At 34.8% G+C, this 26,327-nt stretch overlaps 1 protein-coding gene across 5 annotated transcripts in view; it reads left to right on the top strand.

Annotated features, from left to right (window-relative positions):
- Window positions 1-26,327, top strand: part of EYS (eyes shut homolog) — a 797,842-nt gene that overhangs the window by 533,597 nt on the left and 237,918 nt on the right. For all 5 annotated transcript variants that reach the window (XM_064412283.1, XM_064412282.1, XM_064412281.1 and 2 more), the window contains 3 exons: window positions 4,218-4,408; window positions 6,120-6,208; window positions 22,170-22,320. In XM_064412283.1, the coding sequence (XP_064268353.1) occupies window positions 4,218-4,408; window positions 6,120-6,208; window positions 22,170-22,320 (431 nt within the window). The remainder of the gene's footprint in view (window positions 1-4,217; window positions 4,409-6,119; window positions 6,209-22,169; window positions 22,321-26,327) is intronic.

The raw sequence follows: 26,327 nt of genomic DNA, 5'->3' as shown, positions 1-26,327 counted from the left end.
TGTATGGAGGAAGCTGACAAGCTGTCCCAGTGGAGGCACTGCTGCTTGCATGTTGTTTGTGTAAACCTGGGACATGGACATCCATTGGCAGTCATCAGCTGGGCTCAAGGGGTCTGCAGACAGCCCTGTGAAATAGTCCTTGCTCTGACTTTCTTGTTTTGCTTTTCTAATTTCTTTTTCTTTTGGAATTATCCAGTTTTAAACAAACATCAGTGGTTTTTATGACCAGTTTTATGCTATTGAGATTTGTGTTCCTTCTTAATAAAAATAAATTAAATTTCAAATAGAAAATTAATTGTTCTGATTTTTCATGACAGGTTCTTTCCATAGGCATTAATGCCCTCTATTTGAATGTTGTTAGACAGTTCTAATTAAAATAATAACAAAAGATGTGAAATATATGTCCATGAAAAAGAGAAGACCAATAGCTTGAATGGGAGGATTTTGTTCCCAGGTGTAACATAACAAAAAGAATAGCAGAAGAAAGAAGAAGAGCATTATTATAATCCTCTTTGTGCCTGAGTCCATGCAAACTACAGGGGGTACATTATACATAGAAATACATGGAGACAAAAGCTCAATCACCAGGAGCACATGCTCGTGAACATATTAAAAGTTTTTATTATCTTTCTCTACCTGCCTTTAGAAATGAAGACTTACAATTGTGTAGCTCTCAAAAAATTTTTAATTTTCAGGCCTCCATTCTGAAACTGATACAGCTGGTACTCATTGGAATAGAGAAAGCCAGTAGGGAGTGGCAAGAGTTAATGAAGCTTGCCTGTCAGTTGGGTTTCAGACCTGCCTGTGTATCTGCTTACTATTGCAGCTGAATCTCAAATTTTTTAACATTCAGACATTAATATGAAGTCTAGTAAACACAAAACCATGGAGAGCTGGATGTACGCAGGGGAGCAAGCTAAAGCTGAGAGGATTTTATAAAGCAAAGGGCTTGTCTATTTCTTAGGAAAGGAAGTGTTAGGCCTTCTTAGGGAAAGATGAGATACGGTTTCAATTTTTCTTTTTTTTTTTTTTTTTGTTCTAAAGGCTTGGGGGATGAGTCCTCTCCGTTAGGACAAAAAGCAATCTAGGATGCCAACTCCAGAGGTCAAAAGAAAACACTGCATCTAAGTGCAGTAGAGGGATTATAAGAAAAGCTTTTGTTCTATAAAAAGAAACTGTGTACTGTTATAAACAATGTGAGAATCTTAATAAGTAAAACCACACTTACAGTTTATGTTAATAGCTGTTGTGGGAAAGTATGTAGCCTGTTTGTTATTGAAGTAGTATTTTTATGGATTTTACAGAAACCTGAGCCTGCTAAATATTCTTCAGTGCTTTCTCTCATTAACTCTTTCCATATTTGTGGACAAGAACAATTGTAGCAACTTTACTGCAGATGATTTGTTTAAGAAGTTTTCTGTTTAGCAGCATGAATGTATTTCCCAGAAGAAGCCAAACTGGCTTCAAATCCATGGACTAATGGAGTGTATTGTCTTGCAAGACATCATCACTTGTCATATGAAGATAAAAATAAATGGATGTTGGTCAGAATAAAGCAGCAAGTTTTGTCTGCAGTGGTCTGTGCACTTGCTACAATTATGTATGGAAAGCTAAAGGAAGATGCCACTAGCTTGTGCTTGTTTGGTCTTCCTTGAATTTTAGTAGATAATTCAGTCTGACCTCAGGTATCAGAGTTAAATTACAGTTTCAGGAATTGTGAATAAACTGTTCCCACAACTACCTTTTTTTTTTTTCCTCATCATGATTACAAATTTTACTCTTCTGTGAGATCTAGAGTCTCAAATACCTTGTGTTAGCAAATCTCTGAACAGCTGACATAATTTTGACCTGTTCTCACCTTTTTTGTTATTATAAGCTGAACAATGTCGGAGAGAAAAACACCCCAACAGTAAAAGCAACCCACCTCCAAAATATTTGGAAGGTAGCAGAAGGATTTAGGACTGCAGGAAGAGGATGTTGTGTGCAACTTTGCTGTGCTTTAGCCAAGCTGATCTCCTAAATGGATCAAGGAAAAGAGGAGGTTAGATATCAGATTTTCAGGAGTGTGGGGATAACTGAGTGGTTCCTTGGGATAAACAGAATATATTCAGGGGCAATTCAGGGCAAACAGAATGAGAGAAGGATTTAGAGCTCAGTGGCTTGGTCAGGAAGGAAAACAAACAAGGGTTAGGGATTGGCAATAATTCTCAAAAGCCTTTTATTTGAGAAATTGTCCTGTCTATAAAATGTAAAAAGCTTTCTGTGCCTTTCTTTTTAATTTAATTTTCTGAAATTTACACCTACAGGCTTATAGTTCAAAAAAGAGTTTTTAAGGATTAAATACACTTAAAAATATAAAACCTCTTTTATTGCAGCACTGGTTATTGAATGGTATTGCTTGGAATTTTTGGTCTATTTTACTGAATGTTGTATGTATGAATATGTTGATGATCCTTATATAGTACTGAGAATTTCTTAAGAGCTTTGTTTGAGATTTGACCACAGTGACTCAGACTGTAAATAGGTTAATGCAAAATCGTGAAAAGATAAAATTCAGCATACCTTTACAGTGATACACAAAAGTTCAACAACAGTTTTTGTTTTATCCCAGTATAATTTTTGTTCAGAATTTAATCATATATATAGTGAGGTATTTGCTATTGGAGCTGTTGTCACAACAGATTAAAATTTTACCTATTTTGGAAATAAAAAGAGATCTGTGACCTTTAAAGATACTGTAAACCCCTGTAAAGATGATTTGAATATGATTGAAGTGAAATGGAATAATTCACTTATGTGTTGTGTGTCGTACACAGGTTGATATTGTTCCACCAACATTTTCACAAGATGGCTGAATTGTTAATATTTCTTTACATTTTTATCAGTCTCATGAAGCTGATCAAACAAATAATTGCGTGCTATGAGACTAAAGCATATACCTGCTTCTACAAAAATCAAAATACTTAACTTATCATTTTAAAAATATGAAAGAGGACCCATATTTTTTAGTCTTTACAAGCAGTCAAATGTAGTGATCTCAGTTTAAATACTGGCAAGTGAAAAAACCTAAGTGCAAGACTGCAGTTGCATATGAATAGGTACCTATGTGCACATCTCTTCCCTTGTAAAAACACCCTAAGGGAAAGAAAAAGAAGGGAGAAAAAATGAGGGAAAGTGAGCAAAAATGGGGAGGAGAGAAAAAGGAGAGAACAAGAAACAAAAGGAGGGAAGGGAAGGGAAGGGAAGGGAAGGGAAGGGAAGGGAAGGGAAGGGAAGGGAAGGGAAGGGAAGGGAAGGGAAGGGAAGGGAAGGGAAGGGAAGGGAAGGGAAGGGAAGGGAAGGGAAGGGAAGGGAAGGGAAGGGAAGGGAAGGGAAGGGAAGGGAAGGGAAGGGAAGGGAAGGGAAGGGAAGGGAAGGGAAGGGAAGGGAAGGGAAGGGAAGGGAAGGGAAGGGAAGGGAAGGGAAGGGAAGGGAAGGGAGCAGAAAAAGTAGAGGACAGGAGTGGGGAAAGGAAAGATGAGAAGAAAGAAGGGGACAGGAAGAAATAAAAAATACAAGGAAGCCCCTTTTAAGTGCAGTCATATGTCATGTGGTGGGCCTGAAGCCATGTATTCACATACTTTTTCTATTGAAGTAAGAGTTGCATCTGCCATTGCCAGGTATTGCACAGAGTGCTGAATGCTGTGAGGTTTATAGATAAATCAGACAAGATGGATGCATATTTCCAAGGGAAATTTTCATCTTTCACCCAGCACCAAAAAATACTTGATATATTATTGAGATGCCAACTTCATAATTATGTTGTAGACTGTCTCCCTCCCTTTCCATACAGTGTAGTTTCTGTAAAGACTTCCAACCCAACCTATTTATTCTTGCATCTAGGTTTGATGAAAACATTGAAGAAAACTTTGAAGAAAATGTTGACCCAAAGAGGCTAGCCGTGTACCAAGTCTTTCATCTTTGTAGCCTAGTCTTTCAGGGATTGATCTATATGCTTGCTTAATATAATTTGACAAAAATCTTTATGCCTAGTTAGATAAACTCTCAGTGTTAACCTTTGACAGAAGAAAACCAATATCATTTTTCAGATTTATTTATGAATCCTTGAAAGATGTAAACAATTATTCTATATCTTTGCTACCACTACCAGAATAAGAAAGTGTGTGAAGAAGAAAAATGTTTTTATATTCTTACATGTCTCAAAATTCTTTTCACAGATTTTAGTTATGCTTGGTACTATGGCGATTCTTACCTGGAATTTCAAGGCTTACATTTGAATGTGCAAAATTTCATCCTCCTGGAATTTAAGACCTATGATCCTCATGGACTCCTCCTAAATATTGAACAGAACCCAGAAACAATGCAACATTTTTTAATTCGACTTGTCATCAATAATAGTACTTTGCAGGTAAGGCATTACAATCTCCCCCACTGAAGGAAAAGTAAACAAAAGTTGAATCTGTAAAAATTTTAATATTTTTTTCATTTTCTTACTGTAGAAGATAGTAAATAAAGCTACAGAGATTCTTGACATCTTCAGTATTTTAAGGAAGATAGTTGTCAAACTTGTTGTCTGCTTTGTCCAGTTTTTGCCTAATATAGTCAATAAGACTCACAAGACTATACATTAAAACACAAAACCAAAAAAAGTAGGTTTTATCTTTATATGTGGTACAAATTTAGTTATTGTACTTTATATCTAAACTAACTGAACTTCTTCATGTGGAACTTCATTAAAATTGTCATAATCAAGGCTTATGACACAGGCATAGGCATAGAAATTGAGTGAATAGTCATAGGAAAATTTACCCTGTTAGGGAATAGAGTGTTTCTTTTTACCATGTGTCTCTAACTAGAAATCTTTCACTTCATCTATTACTTAAATCACAGTTCCACAAGATCCGTGAAAAAAAACATTCTTTTGGCTTTTGTGGACAGACTAACTAGGAATACATTTGTTTATAAACTTTAAAGAGTAAAGTTTTTATCATGGTATATCTTTTCCTTCCACAAATTATTCCATCTTTTCTGAGGAAGAGGTAAAGCTAGAGCTTTATGAAGATAGGCAGATGTTAAAGAGGTTATAAAAAGATATTAAAAGTTACTTTTCTCATAACTTATTTCTCATTTTCCTACAAAATGTTTCCTAAAGTACCTGTAGTTATATTCTTTTGTAAGAACTGTGAAATGTCTGTTAGAGACAGCCTTTTTGTATTGTATTTGCCTTCATGTTTAAAGACCATGACCATACTAAACATATACATCAACAGAAGATAAATAGAAAGAATAAAATTACCTTTTATTTTATTTTTTTATATTGTGTTTTTTTGTCTTTTAATATATTGTGACTATCTTTGTACAGAAAAAAAAGATGAGATTAGTCATGGGCAGGAAGTTATCCAACATTTAGAAAATGGTGATGGCTTTAAGTTCATCTCACTTGTATTCATGGTAAAGTAATGATGCGGAAAAATATTTTTCTAACATATCATAAGCACCATAAAATATGAAAGTACTTTAATTGACACAAATCTATTCAGAGATCCCAGTGTGCCATGTTAAAACTAATTGAATTCACTTAATCATTCACAAAGCTGGTCAATTAAATGTGGATTTAAAACCCAATGAACAAATTGTTCTAAGCTCACAATCAAGCTACAATTACAAGTAGACAAACCATGAAATCAAGTGCTTGTTCACATTAGTATAGGAAATTAAATGGTGCTCCAAAATGCTCAAGCCTGCACGCTACATTACGTGTTTGGAAGTGTAAGGAAGCCATAAAATGTTATGTAAAATTCACCCATGGCTAGTGTTAATTTCTGATGGGTTGCAGATGGTCGACTTCCTTGCAAATCAGACCCATAATATCTGATTGTACAATACACAAAGATTACAGCATTTTCATGCAGGTTAGGAAGCATATATGTGTTCTTGTGTATTTCTTGTACAATAGGGTTCTTTATCCAGAACTTTTAATGAAACATTAATTTTCCTTGATACACATGATATTCTTCAGTTTTTTTTTAACCATTTATTGTTTTAAAATTCAAATTTCAATGCCTGAAACTGTTTAACTATTAGAAGTAATGTAATTAAAGCCTTTTCCCAATCTGTAGTACCAGTACGTATGTCATGAAGCAGAAGTCAAAAACATCACTACCACTGCTAGAGTGGACGATGGACACTGGTACAGTGTGCAGATTAGGTAAGTTTACTGTTTCCTGTTTTTATCATTGTTTCAAAGATTACACAGATTGGACCATTAGTAAATCCCACAGATATTATATCTGATTAACTATAATACCTGAACACATACTGTAAAATCATGTTATGGTAGTCTGGGCCACAACACATCCTTGGAAAGAATGTTTGAGACTACAGTTGGACAGTCCTCATCACATCCCTGATGTGCTTAGTGGAAATAAATTTATTCTCATGGAAATAATTTACTGTAGCAAACATAAACATTCAGTCGGGGAAGATGCTGCACAGTAACTCCAAGCTACTTAGTCCAGAAAATAATTGAATTTTCAACAATGAGAGTGTGACTCATAGAAAAATCTTGGAAAATAAATAGGCAGAAACAGCACCATGACTTTCATTGCTGTCACTGACTTGCAATTCGTAACAGGATATATTATTCCTTTAAAAGTAACGAGACTTGCAACTGAAGGAAAATAAAATGAAATGAGGTAGGAAAATGAGGTAGGTAGTAGGCTTTCCATGGTTTTTTTGTACATAGATGTATCTAATGACCAAATATCTGTGCTCATAGAATCCATAGCCTTGGAAGTGAAAGTTTTGGGTTCACTTTAGGCACCTAGTGTATTCTCTGGGTGCCTAGTTCCTATTAGGTAGCTTAAAATAGGTTCAGTCATCTTGTCCAGCAAAAAGAAAGCAAGCTAGCTGTCTGCTTGTCTCTCAGGAGTAAGTTAGTCCTTCAAATGTTTGTGGAGAAATGCAGAAGGAACACAAACCTTTTACTGGAATAGGCCTTTTATAGCTATATCTGTGCAAACATTGTTAAATGGAGAACTTTTGCAGGGCAACACAGTCCCCGCTTCCTTCTATGGGAAATGTAATGGAATGTGTATCCATTATATTGTACCTTGCTGCTTCAGTACTTGGCAGCAAGTACTCAGTGAGGAGAACCAAAGTTTGTTTTTGCATTTCAGTTACCATCGCTATCATAATTTTTTCCAGCAAGTTAAACCACACTCATGGCTAGGACTGCTCAGTAACATACACAAATTAATACAAGGAGCAAAAGCCAGTAATGCACTGTGGTTGTGCTTATCACTCAAAAAGAAGCCCCGCAAACCAAGCCATGCTAATGGAAGCTAAAGCAAGTGTAAGCTCCTCTTACAGGAGAACACAGGAAGAACACAGTAGAACAAAAGTATCTCGATGACATGGATAAAACTGAGGTTCTCTAAAATCTAATAACATACTGAGTTCTGTTTGTTTCCTGGTTATGACTCTCTCTCCATATCAAAATAGAGAAATCAAATTGTAAAATAGTTTTTAGAGAAGAGATATAAAGATGATAAAATCATTAAGCAGCTTATATAGAGACTAAATATTCAAGTACTCTGCAAGCCCATTAAAGACAAGTAAGAGAGGATACCAAAGACAAATCCCAAGTGACACAGAAAGAGGATGAGTGGAGACATAAAATTTCTAGTTACTTCTATAGTTGAAATCCATTAGAATTCAATTGTTATTCCTTTGTTGTTCATTTTAAGAAAGATTTAAGATGCTGAAAATAGCAAAAGTACGAACACCTGAACCCTCAGTAATGTGGAAGTGTCTACAAAAACAGTCTTTCCCCTGGCAGAAGCATTCAAACTGCGATGTCACTGTCATCCCTCAGAGATCCATTAATTACCATGATGGGAATACACTTATTCTATGCATTTTCCCCCTACTCCATCAAGCAGAAAATAGCTTGAGTCTCTAAATCAGCCCATGACAATAGCCCATAACAAAAGAAAACCAACCTAATCTCTATATTTTGCTTTTCCTTTTGAGCATAAAAAGAAAGGAATTTTCATTTGCAGGAAATTACTTCAGGACAGCTCAGGAAAACGGCCACTTATTTTTCCTGCTGAAGAGGAAGGCATACATACCATTTATGAGATTCAGGCTAGTTACAGAGCAATTAATAATTAATCATTCTACTCACTTTAGAAGAGTGGAAATAGTTTTGGATGCTGTTTTAAGATGACATTCTGCAGATGACACCAAGTCGTGTGGGAGTGTTGGTTCACTGGAGGGCAAGAAAGCTCTGCAGAAGGATCTGGGCAGACTGAATCAATGGGTCAAGGCCAATTGTGTGAGTCTTATGACAAGTGGCTGAGGGAGCTGGGGCCGTTTGGCTGGGAGAAAAAGAGGCTGAAAGGAGACCTTATGGCCCCCCTACAACTCCCTGAAAGGAGGCTGTGGTGAGGTGGGGGTCAGTCTCTAGTCCTCAGCTAACAAGAAATCAGACAAAAGGAAATGGCCTCAGGTTGCACCAGGGGAGATTTAGATTGGATATTTGGGAAAAAAATCTTCACAGAAAGAAGCTGTACAGGAAAGTGGCTGAGTCACCATCACTGGAGATATTTAAAAATCATGTAGACATGGCAGTTAGAGCTATTGTTTAGTGTTGGACAGACTTGGCAGTGCTGGTTTAACAGTTGAACTTGACGGCTTTAAAGATCTTTTCCAATCTAAACAATTCTGTGATTCTATGATTCTAAGATTCAAAATATTAGTAATGTAGATGTCAGAAAGATTTGGAGTTGCTTCTCACTGTCATCTCATGCATTTTCACATGTGCTTGAATTAATTATAAAGTATATATCCTGTACATATATGCTTTACATTTTTTGTATTGTTTGATAGAGTCAGTCTTGAAATATGAGTTAATAGTTTTATAAAATTAACATTTCATTTAATCAACTGCAGTGTAATACAGCATAAGAAAACTTAAAATAACTTTGGTGAAAAATTCCTGTAACTTATTCAGCAACTTTCTAGAGGCGTGCAAATATTTAATCTTCTCAGAACTGATTTTCAGTGAGATAAATAAGTTAAGTTTTGAACAATGGTATCTGGGAAACCAGTGAAGTTAAATGGGAACGTAAGAGATTCTGCATATTGTAACATAGTGGGTATGAACACAAGATTTTCTTTGTTGTGCATGTGTTAAGCATTATGAACAGACGTTGTGGATAATAACAATTAATTTTTTTTTTTAAGAAAATGATAATTTTAATTATTTAATGTTATCTTAATTGTTTGAAGCTCTTCTGATGTAGTCCTGTGATGGAAAGGATTTTGTCCTTTCAATTAAGGAAAAGCAATGCGTTTCAGCAACTGAAGATAAACCATCTTCAAAGAGCATGATGCCTCTACAATATCATATTAAATGAAAGTAGACTTAAAAGTCGTGAATGCTGTTTAATACAAGTTTAAGTGAAAATTAGATAGTGATAGTATCTTCCTTCTCTCCTTACAGGAGAACATTTTACTGCTTCCTTTATCCCACAGAAATAATTCATGTGATTAAAATAAATGACACACCATCTAATGTTTGCAAATGAATGTGCATATTGCTGTCAAGCAATGTCCTTTATCCAGTTCTCATGGTTCACCACAGTATTCATGCTAAAAAAAAAAAAAAGTAGCAGCATTGCTGAATTACAGTTTTTCTGATGATAGAATATTGTGACTACACAAACTGTAATAATTTAATAAATTTTGGTACAATATAAGGAATGTATTTGCTTCAAAATCTGGGATATCTTGGATAATTTGGATTAGGATATACCTTTTTGCTTCAGATTAGTCTAATTTGTGGCATTGGCTGCTAAAACCATCATGTTAACAAGGTTTGCCTGAGAGTAGTGCCTGAGAGATCCATTTCATGTATAAACTACTGTGGTTGTGTACTAAGCCTGGTAATGAAATTCATTGCAGCTGTTTCACTCACATTTCTGACTATTGTTTTGGTTTTCTTAAGAATGTTACCAGGGAAGTGAGTGAGCAACAGTGAAAAATTGATATGGGCAGTATCCCACAGGGACTGGATTATTGCAGGATATTGTGAAGAGAAGAAAATGTTAGACTCAAGCACTGGAAATTTTACATGTTTGGTTTTGTAGTGAAGACACAGTTTTCTTACTGGTGATGCAGGGGATGTTCGCCCACAATCTTCTCATTTCAGCCTTTATAGAACTACCTCCATTAACTGCTTTAAGATTTTTCTTCTTCAATCTTTTAATCAAAAAAGTTGATAAAATAATATGTATTGCAGAAACAAACCAAACTGCAGAAGCAATATTAGAAATTTGTCTTTTCTTGCCCCAGCATTCTCCATTTTAATACAGATACAAAAAGTTTCCTCAATTATATAAAAAATATTTTTATATAATTGAGGTCTCAGATTATAATTGTCAATTGCTTTAGCAAATTTGTCCACTTATAAATTGATTATGCAATAGATGTCATTAATACAACTTCATTATTTAATATGAATCTATCATGTTTGAATTTTTTTTAATTGTCTGAGATTATTAGGATTAAAATCTGGTGCTGCGCTCCATCGGAAGCTGACTGCAAAATCTGGCAATTGTTTTTCAAAGAGTGTTTTATTTTTCTTCTTTAACTCCTATTGTTTTTTTTAATTTGAGCTTTGCACTAGTAACCTATAGGACTTTTAGTGATTGATTGTCTTGCTTTTGAGATGTAAAAGTTTTCTGATTCCTGTAGTCAGAGAAAGATCTTTATAATCATGCCAGAATTTGGCATATGCTCATTCAGGAGCTTTTATATTGTTTGGTTTTGACAGCTTTTTATGAGGGTCTGAGATAATCCATATGGTGCAAAGTGTCCTGTATTTATTATCCTTCACAACATGCTACAAACCTCATCTTTTCCCTAGGGCTTTTAGGCAGTTAAGATAAGCATGTGATAGATAAAGTGGGTAGCAAATCCTGCAGATGCTTCTCTGTTTTGTTTTTCTTTAGTTATTTTTATTTCACTTTTATTATAAATTCTTATTTTTATTTTATTAAAAAGGTGCAGAACTTTGAGCTTCATTTTTAGCTTGACAGCATATGGGTTAAGACGTCACTCATCTGTTTCATGTGCCATGTAAATGTCATATATTCTACTTAATGAAACACGCTTAACGGTCCATAACCTCAAAAACTAGTGTAAGTCAAAAGATATTATTAGCAATTCCTGCTGTTTAGTTAGAGAACTGTATCCCATATTTATAAAATGCAGTGAGAAATATATTCTTGATATAAAATAGCTTCAGGTCTTTTAATTTTCTTCACATCTTGCAAGAAAGTTGTCAATGGACTTGCATCAGCTGCAAGACGTTTAAGTACTTGGGTCCAGAAGGGTTTGTATTTATTACCAATACAAAAGATTTAGGAAGTTGCTGGACCTCTCCACTGGTCATGGAGGGGGTCCTCACAAACAAACTTCTTAGCCACAGTTGTGTTGGTCTTTGTTTTCAGTCCCTCCTAAAGTGCCTAGTGTAAAACTAGGGGTGAATGAAATACATGTGCTGACTTGTCTAATAATTTCTAATTTTTATATGGTCTGAAACTTTTCCCAGATCAGAGGAGCTTACTTTAAAAAATTACAGGTTTTTATACTTAGTTCAATTTATTTATGATGTATTAACACTGGTAATACAATGACATTTGTATTTTCTTAAATTCTCTGTATGTTAAATCCTAAGTAGGTTGTATTTGCTACTTAATATCCAATATACATTGCAGAGATGCTAAGTCACTGAAAACAAATGGGTTTGAGAATCTAGTTTAGAAATACAGGCATTTTCATTTAATATGGAATGAAAATAATTAAAACATTGGAAATATTGATACTGATGTCAAGACCTGGATTTGTAAAGTGGAAGATAGGAATGAGTTGATAATGAAATATGAAGAAAATTGGAAGGTTTCTTTTTTCATCTTGGTTTGGGGATTTTGGACAAAGATAAAGAAATTTAACATTAAATACATATGGTAACTATCACACAGATCATCAGGAAAAATGAACAATATCCACAAAAAAGGGTATTATGAAATATTTGTGAAAGGAAAAAAGATACTAACTTTGTAACAGTATAGATTGACTATTGGCACAAGTAGCTCAAAAAGTGGTCAATTAATTTCTGGGGGCTAAAGATTTCTGTTACACAGTGACACTATTACTACCTGCTAGCAGAACATAACAGTACGACAGAAATGGTAATGCTGGATTGAAGCAACAGAATCAAAGGAGATTCTGATTTATGAACTGTGAAACTGAAGCCAAGTAATAATCAAAAAACACTAAATAGAGGAAAATTTTGAAATCTTTCTAGTCAGAACATATGTATTTTCCAGTTCATTCTGCTAATGTGCACAGTCCATTCAGAGAGAGTTAATTTGATTTTAATCCTTTCACAGATCAGTAGAGGAGGAACCAAGCCAATAATATTTTCTCCTGTGACTAATTTTATTTTTTACTTTATCGCATAAATACTTTATAATTTAAATGTAGTTTAATCTATCTTTCTATTTAGGAGCTGGGATTTTTTAGCTGGAAGAAAAGGAGGTTCAGGAGAGACCATGTTGCTCTCTATAAGTACCTGAAAGGAGGATGTAGCCAGGTGGAGGTCAGCACCTTCTCCCAAGTAACAAGACGAGAGGAAATGGCCTCAAGCTGCACCAGGGGAAGTTAGGTTGGATATTAGGAAAAATTTCTTCACAGTATTGGTTGTTAAGCATTGGAAAAGGCTGCCCAAATAAGCGGTTGAGTCACTATCACTGGAAGTATTTCAATATAAGGTTAATGGTTTGACTGGGTGATCTTAGAGGTCTTTTCCAACCTTAATTATTGTATTATTCTGTGATAGTTCTCCCTTTTTAATGACTTAAAGCACTGTGGAAATAATGACTCTGTAGATGCTAGAGAGCACTAACAGCATTTCACTAAAAAACACAGATAAGAAAACTGATCCATGCATAGGTTAATCCATACATAGATTGAATAGGAGAATGAATTTATTGTATCTTTTGCTGAACAATTATCCAGGAAAGAGATCGGCCATCCATGAATTTATATTTACCCAATTTCCTTTATGAATAAGCATAGATTTCTATAGCTGAAGATCACTTCTGTGCACAAATACCAGAAATAAGTTTCAAGTACAGTGTATCACTGTAGTCATATTTATTAATCCTGGATAGTTTTAAAATACCAGTTAGGCTGAGTTGTTTTTTTTCTAAAGAGAACATCTTAAGCTTCAATAGTAGAACTACTGTACCACAAGTAATGGTTCTACTGTTCTTTGAAGAGTCTTTATTGTGAAAAACTAAAGTTTATTCTAATTCTAGATTCAGAAATTATTATTTCCTTTTTTCTCCTACTAGAAATTGCCTTTCTTTGTCTATCTTTATTACAAAAAGCAAATAAACAACTTGCCTCTCTTACAGACTGCTGTTTATCACCAAATGTCATTTCTGTTAGAGATATTGTCTAAACAATTTATGTATTTGCTGCAGGCTTTTCCTCAGGATATGTCTTTAACTGGTTGTCTGTTTAAGAGTATTTAAATCGTGTTCTATCCCATGTGATCTATACAATAGTTCTTAACTCTATTGTTCACATTATTAATTTCACAGAATATTCAAAATTTTTTTACCAGAATAATTAAAATTGCTATTACTTTTAAATAAAGTAGTAATATTATCAGCTGATCTTTTTTACTGCATTATAATTTTTTTTTCCTTATAAAAAAGTAATAGAATTTATCAGTATCCTATTTCTGAATGGATTTTGGGTTTAGGAAAGCAGACATAACATATATAATACACACAATCTAGTATTGAATTATATTATATTATATATAACATCTATAATACATACAATCTAGTATTTTCTTTTATACACTTAAATGCACTTAAGTCTTTGATTTTGTAATCAAAGTGATTTTAAGAACTCAGGTTTTCACATATATCAAGGTATTTTATGCAATATATGCATATTAATATGGAGTAAATATACTAGCTATGCATAAAGGAAGCTAAGTGGAGAAAAAACAGTGTAGGTTTTAAAAAATATTTTATAGAATTTCTTTTTCTCTCTACGGATGAAAGTATATAATGATTTATATGCAGCAGCATAAGGTAACATAAGCTACCATTTTTATCTAAGTTAAAATTTCTAAAATTTCTTGGGCTTCAAATTTCAGGCTAGAAGGGAATATTATTCGACCACCAAGGGACCACTAGTTTGACCTTTTCTATATCTTAAATGATCAATATTTTGTTTGAAGTCTATGAAAAACATAGACTTCATTTAAATCAAGCCCTTCTATTAAATATTTTCCTAAGATACACTTTACTGTGGTCACCTCTTCCTAAATCCACAGCATTGGTGGGCAGTTTATGTATACAGATCATTCCGTCTGGCAAACCCCAACCAGTACTTCAGTAAAAAGCTGAAAATAAAAAGTGGGTAAAGATTCCCTTCTGACCCTGCTAACCCTGTCTCAGGTATTGAGGTAATGCTCAGGACTGAGCCAGCAGTGCAGACATATAAGAAGTGTAATCACTCCCACCTCAAAGATCTTTTTGTCTGCTAGATACCTTTTCACCACTCTGTTATTTGAGACATGTCCAGAAAATGGAGAAATTAAAATAATTAGACCGTATTGTAGTGGGAGAGAAATGCTGATAGCCAGTGCACATTGCATCCAGAAATTTGAGGACATTCTTTTTTTTTAGAGTCATTGTACTGCTGCAGATATGAGGCAGCATGAGTATTTGAAAGATGATGCAAGCAATCCTTTTCTCCTCTGAATAAAGCAGGATATGCAAAGAACAGGACAGACAGTATAACAGTCTTGTTTACTGAGAGAGTGTTGTGTGAATTCTGTACACTGTAACTCCTACTTAGCAAGAAGGAAGCTGGCTTTCTATTTTATCCCACATGAATCCCTTTCAGTCAGAGTTATCTGGAGGCAGGGAGACTGCACTTCTTCTGAAAGCAAATAAGCTTTTTTTTTCCCCGAAGGCAGGATGGAGCTTGCAGAGAGTCTGCAGCAACAGCACAGACAGAAAATCCTGGAAAAAGAAGACAAAGAAGAGACATAAGAAGAAGATTTTGTTTAGGACGAATTGTATCTAGTTGAAAATTTATTTCAAGTTAGAGAATAAATTTGCTTTCAAGGCTTTTATTTAATCACACTTATTGCTACATTTTCAGCATTTTTTAAAAAATTCTTTTAAGAAACTATTTATCTGGTGTGCTAAATAAAGTCTATCCTTAAAGAGGGAACACATGACTTTTTGAATAAGTTACTCTAACAAAAGGGAGACAATTCAGAATGCCTGAATGTCAAAGGAACACTTTTGACCTTAAAAGTCTTGGTTGTTTTTTCCATGTTTAAACCACTTTATTCTTCTTCTTTCTTGGTTTAGCTACTGACCCCTGTTGCCAGGGCTCATATAGATGCCATTCAAACCTCAGCTGTAACTATACAAGATGCCAGTGAGATTATCCAGGCTCCACAATATCTACTGTATATATTCACAGCCCTCCACTAATTTCAGAGTTTCTTTAAAATATTAGCTTGAAGTTTGCCTTCTTAAATTATCAATTTAACTTTGTTTCAGAAACAAAATTTCTGTCAGCAAACAAACATTGGATTATACTGCTGATGCTACAGGATGATACTCCTTTTGAACTGTGTAGGAATGATCTTGGTCCTGCATTGTCATACATGGCAGAATATCTTTTGCTGTTCCAAAGTCACAGCAATTACTTTATTCATTCAGCAAGAACAAAGATTCCACAGAGAAAAGAATAGTTGAAATGGATAAAACCTAGAAATTATGTCAGAGAAACTTGACATTAATATTTTTTTGTATTTTGCATTTAGTTTCAATAAATTGAGAATAATGAAAGTAGACTTTCTGATTACATGGCTGTCTGAGTACAGGAAAAAACCCTACCTTGCACTGATCAAGTCTTCTACTAAAACAAAAGTTTGAAACTTATGTGACTTTTTTTCAGCTAAGTAATTTTACTTTATTTTGCATCAATGCAATGTTAAAAAAATCCTAACTGAAATCAAAACCCATTATGAAATGAAAATTTAAGATGTTGCAAATATTTTTTAATTTTCCAGACTGGCTGTTTTTCACAAACTTCTTATGAATCAACAGAGAATAAGCAACTGCCTTTTCCTTGTAATATCATTGAATGCAATGGATTTAATTACACTAAATTGATCCTAATAACAGTTAATAGTGATTTAATGCTACCAATTAATTTGATACAAATTATCTTAAAGTTGTTTTACAGCCACTTTAAGATAAAAACTTACTTAGTCGTGCTACATCTTGGGTACAAATCACATTCTACACATTCTCAGAACTCTACCAAAAAGCAGACACTCATTAAAATTTAGAATCATGCAAGTGACAAATCTGTTGTGTCTTGTGAAGTTTTCGTCCTCAGGTTGTTTAATTTTTAAAAATGCTAAAAATGGTTCTGTCATAGCTACTTTATTTTTCTTTGGATCTCAAAAGAGATCATTAGTCACTTACAAGAATTAAAATTTTCTCCGTTATCTTCTGAAGCAGTTTATTGCAGGAACAGAAACATAAAAACAGTAAAATAAGACTCTAATAACAAGCCAATTCATCAGGCTTTGCTCTGTATTATTTTCTATGGAACATCATAGGGTACTTATGGATACTAAAAGTGCGTTCAGTGTTCTGTGGTTTCTTTGGCCACGTTATAAACATAGAACTTGTATTAAGGAGAACACAGGGTACAGTGATCAGAAATAAGACTGGCCTGCAGAGTTGATGTAAATATGAATTCCCACAATGTAACTAATTTCATTAAAAAGTCTGTAAGATTCACGTAAAATTATAGTGTTGCAAGTCTAAATCCAACTCTAAACTTTCTGCTGTCTGAATACTTGAATACAGTACTCTCATTCGAGCCAAACTTTTCCCTAAGTTAGACTTACATCTGCATCAACTTTAAATAAGTGCATACTGTTTTCCAAGTTTAATTTCTGTAAGTAGTATCTATGGTTGGTATGAAGTGAGCAGCAAGAAACTAGAAACAGGAAACTGCAAAGACAAAAAGTGCCAGAGGCATAGATAGTTGTTCTTTAGCTATAGCTAGAGTAGTAAATTAAACTAAAGTCTGAAGGCTACTCTCCGGACTGAGGCCAACTGGCAAGTCTGAGGTAATGTGTATAAAAACTTTTTATGGTAAAATAGTTTGATAAGGTGGGTTTGAAATTATTTCTGAATTGCACTAACCAGTGAATTTTATAAGTTTCAGAATTGAAGATAATATGTAACTTCCATAGTAACTGTAACAGAAACAGTGATGGCTTTACAAAAATATGGATGATTCCATGTCAGGATTTAAACTCAAGTTGTGGACTTTAGTGTAGTTGTGTAATGTAGCAAGCTGAATTGCTGCTAGCATAGTCCAGGGTAAGGAAGCAAAAGGGTCCTTTGTATAATATCCACAGATGTTTAATTCAACTGCGTGGTGAGATATTCAAGTTCCAGATGCACATACATGGAAGGTCCAGCTTTTTCTCCCCAGGGGCCTGAGGGCTGACCCTGGTCTAGGGGCATTACAAAGATGAGTGCCAATCAGGAAATAGGGAAGGGGTGGCTCAGGGACATAGGAACAGACATAGGAACAGGGGAAGGAACCAGTGGGGTCTAACAGCTTTCTGAGGGAAGACTCTTGTGTCTCCCTAGACCAGGGAATACACCTCCCAGGGTCTCCACAGTGTAAGCATCATTTCTGTGAAAAGAAAAGGGGGTACTAGATTTATTTATTTATTTCTTAGAATGTGAAACAAAGTTAATTTCCTCCCTTTCTTGTATTATTAGAGAAATTTGCATCATTGTTCTTATTTGTTTAGTTAAATCACAGTTAAATCTAAGACCAGACCAATAAATCAGCTTCAGGCCTAGGAAACATGCTATCAGAGAAGTGAGAAAAAATATGTTGTTGACCAATTAGTTCATCTGCAACATGGAAGTGTGTGTTATCTGGTGTCTCAGTAGGGCAAAGTCAGCACCAACAGATGAGAGCGGTCTAAAATTGTGCATTTTACTTCAGAGTGAAAATGTAATGACTGTGACTGAATTGGTATATATTTTATCTAGATAAATCTACTGTGGGTAATAAGAGATTCTGCTCTATTCTGTAACTGTTATTAGTATGGAATTTCTGGGGTTTTCTTTGCTGAAGGAAGGTGTCTTAGGATTGTAGAATTGTAGGGTATTTTGCGATAATGGGGCTTCAGGAGGTCTTTAGCCCAGCCTCCTGCTCAAAGCAGGGTCAGCCAAGGTCAGAACAGGTTGCTCAGTGGTTTATTCAGCTGGATTTTGTAAACCTTCAACAGTGAAACCTGCAAAGCTCTCTGAGTAGAGAGGTCCAAATGATCAATTCTTAAAGTTGCTCAAACACCCTTGAAAACCCATAAAGATTTCAAAACCAGTGTTAGGTAAAAATTGATCTAACCTTGTAAATGTGCATTAAGAAAATGTTTCTCTTGATTGTAGTGACAAGAGGTTTGTTTTGTCATAATTTTACAAAAATAAACATTCTACTGCAAGGCAGAGTTTGAGTATGAAACCAGAAAATGTAAACCTCCAGATACTGAGTGAAAAACAAGTTGTCTTTTTTTAAGCCAATAAATCTATAAATAATAACTAAATACAATGGTAGTGAAATATGTTCTCACTTTTAATTAAACAATTGTCTTCAATACAATTGGGAAAATTATCGATTATTTGTCTTATAATATATTATAATAAAACTTCTTTAGTCCTGCTGGTTCATAACTCATATGTGGTATAGATGTTTTAAATATCTTGTTGCTTTTGTATAATAGACTGAATGCTAATATTACAACATAAACAGTTCAATGGTATTAGTTACTTATTTATTTTTGTTTAGCATGGCCACATTCCAGTGAAATTCCTAGAGACAGATGAAAGTTTCAATCTTGTTTCTAGAACAAAAGATTTCTCTTTTCTATCAGAAAAGAACAGGTAAAAGAATTTTTATTCTCAGCAAGACTGCACAGCATGACTGACACAATACCTTTTCTGATCATCCCCCTTTCCTTCCTCCTCTTCTACCATTTGTTTTGTTACTTTTTTGCCATTTTATGATAATCCTAAAAATGTCATTTAATCATCACTGAAAAATGTCAGAAGGTAAAACCATTATGTAAAAGAACTGGGATTTCATGCAGACATTGCCATGTTTAGGGACTGTTATATCAATAGTTATCACATTATTGTCTGACCTTTCCATCGTTCTAACCTGCGAGGCATTGAGCAATGGATTTAGTACTGTTTAGACAGAATTCATCTTCAGGTTATAATTAATAGGCCAGTATTTAATCACTACATTTGTGTGATTACAAACGAGGCAACTGTGAACTATTACTGCTGGCTTGGACTGAGGCACAATTACTGGTAGCTTACCCAGCAAAAGTGCTTGAGAGTTGCTGTATGCATTTCCACATTTATAATTATGCAAAAAGCCCTGTCTTCTTACTTGACCTTTAAAGCACCCAATGTGCTGATTGTAGAAAAAGTATTTTAAAAGCCTGATGGAAATTTCATAGAGTGCATATATGACCCAGTGATTGTATCATCAGCAAATGCTAAACAATGGTTTAAAGCAATTATTCTAATTTAGCCAGACCCAGCTAGATTCAATCAAACACAATCAGAGATGCACGGCTGACATTCTAACAAGCTTAGGGCAAAGGCAGCTCATGCTTTGAATTGTATTAACTTGTTTTCTGAAACCAAATACTGGGAATTATTTTCAAACTATTCTTTCAATATATGCATACAAAAATACTTTTACATATCAATCATATAAGCTATTAAGGACAAGCTAAAATGTATGTCCAAAGCTAATGTGCAAAGAACAACATCAATATGGTGTTTGTGTGATAGAAGTACATACATGGTCATGCAACTAGTTAGAGTGTTAATATCTGAAAACATGTAGAAGAAATAGTAATTAAGAGTGAAACAAAAGAAAAGTTGTTTGAGCAGCTGTACTTCACTTAGCATATCAGAGAAACAGTTAAAATGAAAAGGCAGTTCCTCCCTGACCCTCTTCCACTCCATCTTGAGAATTACGCTGCATTAAAACAAGTCTGATTTAAAATATTTCTGAAATATTGCCGTCTTGTTAATATGTTTTTATTCATTATTACAATATCATTTCTTTCAGGAAGAGAAGTAATTTTAGATATTTACAATGTCATAATGTTTTTTTGTTTGAAGTCTCACTGCTACTGTTTTCTGTAGAATGATATATCCAAGATGTCATACTGGGTTCAAACAGTAGTAAAAATTGCTTCACCATTGAAAATAGAGCTACAGAGAATGATTGTGTTGGTTACATACATTATCAGCAAATGTCCTTTGTAAGTCATTAATGAAAATGGTGTGTTACAGAACCTTGTGTGTGTTCTTAGACATACAGCCATTGTAAAATATTCAAAAAACGTGGTAGGAAAAACATTTCTTTCCTTCATTCTAGATATATATGTGGCTCCTTTTTTGCATTCCTGTTAGTTATTATCAAGTTCAAAAAAATTGAGGGGAGAACAAAAAATCCCCTGAATTGATCCATTAAGACCCTGTTTTCAGTCCACAGAATCAAAACTCCAATTTATTTCTCTTCTTCATTCTTGATTTTAGCAGCAAACCAAGATTTTTTTATTCTACACCTGAAGTTATTTGCCATATGATGAACAGGCCATTTTACATACACAAATATTTATAAGCCTTTCTGTAAATATGTATAACCATGTTTGCTTATTGTTCTGAAAGTATCTCAGAACAGAGTTACATGGAAAACATAGAGAACCGTTTGCAAGTGTTACTAATGTTAGCTCCCCACTATGTCTGTAAAAAACACATAGAGGACTTTATGAAATGATATTTGAGAATCCATATATTGTTGTATGACAGTAAGTTAATATATTAAGAAAGCTTTTAATATATTAAGAAAGCTTTTAATGATCTTTTTTGTAAGAATTTTCAGAAAGTTGTTTCACATTATCAGAAATAAACTGAATTGCTACAATACCTACTGCATCCTACCCAAATTGCTTTTACAGAGCTGGGGGTGGTTGGTTTGTGATTTTGGTTTGGGTTTTTTTATTGTTTTGGGGTTTTTTTTGGGGGGTGGGGGTTGTATGTGCTATTTTCCCATAGATTTTTCGTGGCACCTATATTACAAAGACACTTGGATAGCTTTAAATATAGACCTGATAGAACTCTCATTTGTTTCATGTACAGAGAGAAGGATAGGCTGAAAGAACTTCCCCCCATGAGAGCCTGGTTTAGTTCTGATATTTCCTTATTGCACTTTCTTACATAAAGATAAAATGATTGCTGCCAGCTGGTTATTGGAATGCAAATGACCTCTACATCATTTAAAAAAATTGAAAGAAACCAAATTGTTTGCTTGCTACCTTCTGTTTTTTGCTGCCAATTTATGCATGTTGTTAACGGCAACATTTTTAAGAGGGTATGTGAGTGGGGGAGGGAAATGGGAATGTATATATCAATTTCAGGGCCTAATATTACTAACTTCAGATTTAGAAATGATGCTTTTGAAGATAAGTAATACAGATTATTATAGTACCTCTGCACTTTCTAAAATGCTGTTTGTTTTAAATTGCTTTTGTGATTTGTGTGTGTGTGATGAGAAAGAAGGATATTTAAAATATTTCAGTTCAATTGATGTCTTTTTTGCAAATTAAGAAGCCTTCTTGTTATTATTCAAAATTTTCTAACTCTTTTTATTCAGCCATTTATGTGCTTTGCCTTTTTTAGCAATTAAACTGCCCAGATTTACAATATGGCTTCATTTTAATAGAATTTCAAACACCAAAGACATGTCAACTTACAGCTTGTTAAACAGCTTCTTTTATATATTTATAGTTCCATAATACAAAGCAGCTATTTACTTGATTTTCTTTCTTTGTTGGTTTAGTAAGGGCCTAATTAATTTGTCAGATAGACAGTAATGTAAACAATATATGGTGGTAAAATGTGCCTATTTCTGAATTTGTGCAGGCAAGGCATGGTACCATGTGAAGCAGAAATGTCAATCCTGAAGTTATCTTCAAATACAAGTGTAACTAGAAATTTCTGGTCTAGTTCTTATTGGCTTGAATCAGGATCCATATTTGTTGGTGGTTTGCCTCATCCTTATGCAGAAAAACAGGTATTTATTATTATTATTATTTATTTTCATTTAAAATTTGTATTGTTTTAGGAGTGGCATGTTGAATACTATATAACTGAAAAGATTTAAACCTTGCAAAAAATAGAAATTAGAGTTTTTTGGGAGTTACATCTAAGGGATGTATATGGTCCCTTGCAAGTACTGCTCATGTGTGGGACTTTGGTAAGTGAACTGAAAGGACATTATAGTCTAAAGTTACTATCTGAAATAGTAACTTTTGCCTTGAGTAGGCAGAGAAAAGGAGCAAATATGATCAAATTTAGAGGAGGTACCTGTTACATCATGTGCTAGTTCTGTGAGGATGTGAAAAGTATAACTGCAATGCTTTCCAAAACAAAGAAGGTTCTGTTTGCATCCTGTGCTGACTCAGACGGGTGTATGTAAAAATGGAGCAGGCAAGAGAAAGTTAACCCATTAAACTGCATTAATGAATGAGAGAGAACACAGGAGCTGGAATTTGTTGGGGTCTGTATGCAGCTCAGGTCACCACCTATGCAGGGATAAGAAGTAATGTGCAGTGGGGCTTGTACAGAGCTAGGGAAGAAGAATACCCACAGGGTCATGCAGATCATTACTCAATTGTTCTTATGGAGGATTTTAGGGTAGAGTAGTCACAGTAACAGATACACATGACTTAAGTGATTTCCAATTCATTTTTTTTTTTCCAAAGCAGGATGAGTGTAGTTAGCAATTTCTATTCCAGTTTATGACACTCAAACTCTTCTAACTCATGCAAACAGATCAAAGCCCCAGGTCCTGTAATTCATTTGAGATTGGCACCATATGCCCAGGGTGTACTTAGGCCAGCTTCCAGCAACACAGCTCCCTGTGCAACACAGCTCCCAGTGCAAGGTCGCATGTTGTCAGGTGCCCAAGTGGGAGCACAACTAAGCATCTAATGGGCTATTGTTAGAGCTATGTACACATTTTTAAATTAAATTTTTAGCATAAGGTGCCAGTGACCTCACTAGTTATATAGCTCCAAGCTGGTCTCTCACTTTTGCTTATCCAAAGTCAACCTGTGCTGCTACCTGGACTATTTAACTCTCATCTCATTCTCAGAAGTGCTTCCAGAATGTAAAACTGTTCATCATTACATAATAAAGAGTATCTTTGAGTGTTTGTGCTTTCCACATCATTAAATAAATTAAACTGTGACACTCAGATGGTGTAGTGTGAGTATCATCTGAACAGGGATCTTCGGATTGGTCTCATCCCACAACTGGAGCAAAGTTAGACTGCAGGGGTTTTGTTCCCCAGTGCACTGTAAAAACTGGGCATATGTAGTCCAGTTTTCATTTTTTTAAGGCATACTTTAGGGTAGGCACCACCCTGTGCAACTGATTTAACCTTTTTATTTGTGTTCCATTCTTCAGTAAGTGAAAGTCATCTCATCATGAGGCAAATAGAGTCATTTCAAGCACCAGCATGTTTTTGATACTGCTACTGTAGTCTAGCATTTCTAGATTGCTTTCACCTTATAATAAATTGCAAAATAATCAATGATGTGACAGGACTGTTGAAATCCAACTTAAAAGTTCTTGTGAATAAGTGCTTTTTAGGTTGTAAAGTATTTCACAAAAAGTGTACTTCTAAGTAACTCATACTGACATTAAAAGGACACATCAAGTAGTATTCATAGTTATACAACTTTTCCTTTAACTCAAATGTTCATACACAAACTATACCTTCATCTGGAATATTTTATCGTCAGTTGTGTATATAATTTTACTTATTACAAAAATTTATCCATACTAATGAGATATATAAAAAATATTTTTTCAATGTTTAAATGACCTTTCTTGTAGAAACTAAGTGAAATTTTTGGAGGATACCCCAAAGAATTTATAGTGAAGGCTTAGAGAAGTTCAATTCACATAGTGTATTTTGCAGCAGGTATACAAGCAATTTCTTTGAGGGATATAGTAATAATATGTATATGAGGATGAATTTTGAGATGAAAAATAGCACTTTAGTAGCTAAAGACCAAATAAAATCCAGAACAATAAATTTACATTAGGGAAGTTCAAATAGAAATTAAACACAGTGTTTTACCAGTAATGTATTGCTAAAAATTTTGCCTGCATGGGTTGGATTGTCATATCCTCTGTTGAGGATATCATTGTCATTCCTTCTTTGAGAATGTTGCAGTTCAATTCTATTCTTAATGCAGGATTAATGTGGTTCATCATTGTTATCTACATTAGGTAATGGATGTGGGGCATGTACAAGTGCTCAAGCTGGTGATACTTAACCTCTATTAGTACTTGGAAAGCATATGTTCCTATAACTTCCCCAAAAAGGCAAAATATATCCTCTGCTCTCAGTTGCCTCTCTAGTTTTCCACTGAGCTTTCTTGTAGCTTTCTTTCTGTTTGAGATGACCTCAGCCCTTTCTCTTAATTTTCTTTGCATATTTGTGATTTTTGTATCACTTTGATCTTAGTATCTCTTTTTTTTTCTTTTTTTTTTCTGTTTTTTAATGTTTTTCTAGCTTCAGGGAAGTTCCATTTTCCTTGGCTTCCCTGTCAAAGTCTGTAGGGTCCAAGACAAATATAGTCTATAAAGGCTGGGTTTTTTCCCTTTTGTCAGGGAATGGAGAACTGCCTGTCCAAGTACACTTTTTGTGGGCTTTTCAACCCCAGCAGTAGGAAACCACTCCAGAAAGTTTCTTTTCCATCAGTTTAGACCCAGGCAGTCAGGCTTCTATTATAAAACCTTCCTCACCCCTGAAACAGTACAGGTCTGTTTCTGACCTTCATCCTGCAGTTTGCTTCAAGGGAGATTTCTGCTCCAGCTGAGACTCAGCTTTTTCTGACAAGTGCTCTGATCGCTCTTGGAGTCAAGTTTGATAATGACCCTTGTGATATCTGCAGTATTCCCCTAATAATACATTGTCTTGTTTTAGCTCCTTCTCTCATAGTTCACTCTGCTGTTCACTCTGTGTCTCCTACCTTCCAATATTGTAGAAGTTGCAGAGAACAGTGACTTCAGACCCTAGACTTCTTCAGTTTCTGACTAAGAGGAACTTTTAGCTGTCAGTACCAGAAACTGTTGACATGGGAGTCGTGTATTTCTGGAATTGGCTCATGTTAAATGATTCATTTCTAGGATACATTCCTCTATGTTTCATTTTGATTGGAGTTTGAGATGACCTATAAAGCCCTCAGGGTAAAATATTGTCTCCTCTGATGATTTCCTATACATTTTCCTAATCAGCTCTGAAATGTCCGTGCATTCTTCCTACATATTTCTTCTTGTTTTCTGTATGCTTGTTATTTGGTATTCCTTAGAGTCAGAATGCACTTAGCATGTAAGGCAAGGTGCAACAATTCTACTGATTTCTCTTGTTTCTGCCACAGTCTCTTCAGAAGATCAGAGCCTTACCCTCAAGCAGTGATGCATTTAAAATAATATCTGTGACATCTGGGGAAGCAATGCCATAATACCCAATATATTTCTTCACTATTCAGAAGCTCTCAGACCTCCCAGATTTCAGTCCTAGTGCCTGTGACTGGTGGTGAGAAACACAAAAGCAAGATAAATTTATGGGCAACTTAAGTAAACCAGACATACAAAGTACCATGGATTCAGAGAGACACTTATAAGCATGCACCCCTGGCTGATGTTATGACTAGGCCACACGTCACTCAGAGGTGGTGATGAACCACCTCTGAAAGCCTAGAGCAATCAGAGGAAGCCCCTGATGACAGTGAAAAAAGACAAATGTGATGTTATGTTCATCTTAAAAAAGGAAGATAGGTAACCATGAGCCAGTCAGGTCAATGGCACCATTATGTTCCTGATACTAATACAGAAACAAATGAAGCACAACATCCTTGGGAACAACCAGCATGGATTTACCAAAAGGAAACTCTGCCTGATCAGTATGCTTACATTCCCTGTTGAGAAGACTGGCCCTGTGGGCAAGGGGAGGGCAGTGGATAATCCTTACTTCATGTCCCAGAAGCTTCACTCCCAACTCTG

This window comes from Passer domesticus, chromosome 3 (genome assembly GCF_036417665.1).
Source record: "Passer domesticus isolate bPasDom1 chromosome 3, bPasDom1.hap1, whole genome shotgun sequence".
NCBI lineage: Eukaryota > Metazoa > Chordata > Aves > Passeriformes > Passeridae > Passer > Passer domesticus.
Note: the sequence above shows the minus strand (reverse complement) of the source record. Positions and strands in the feature narration are given on the sequence as shown.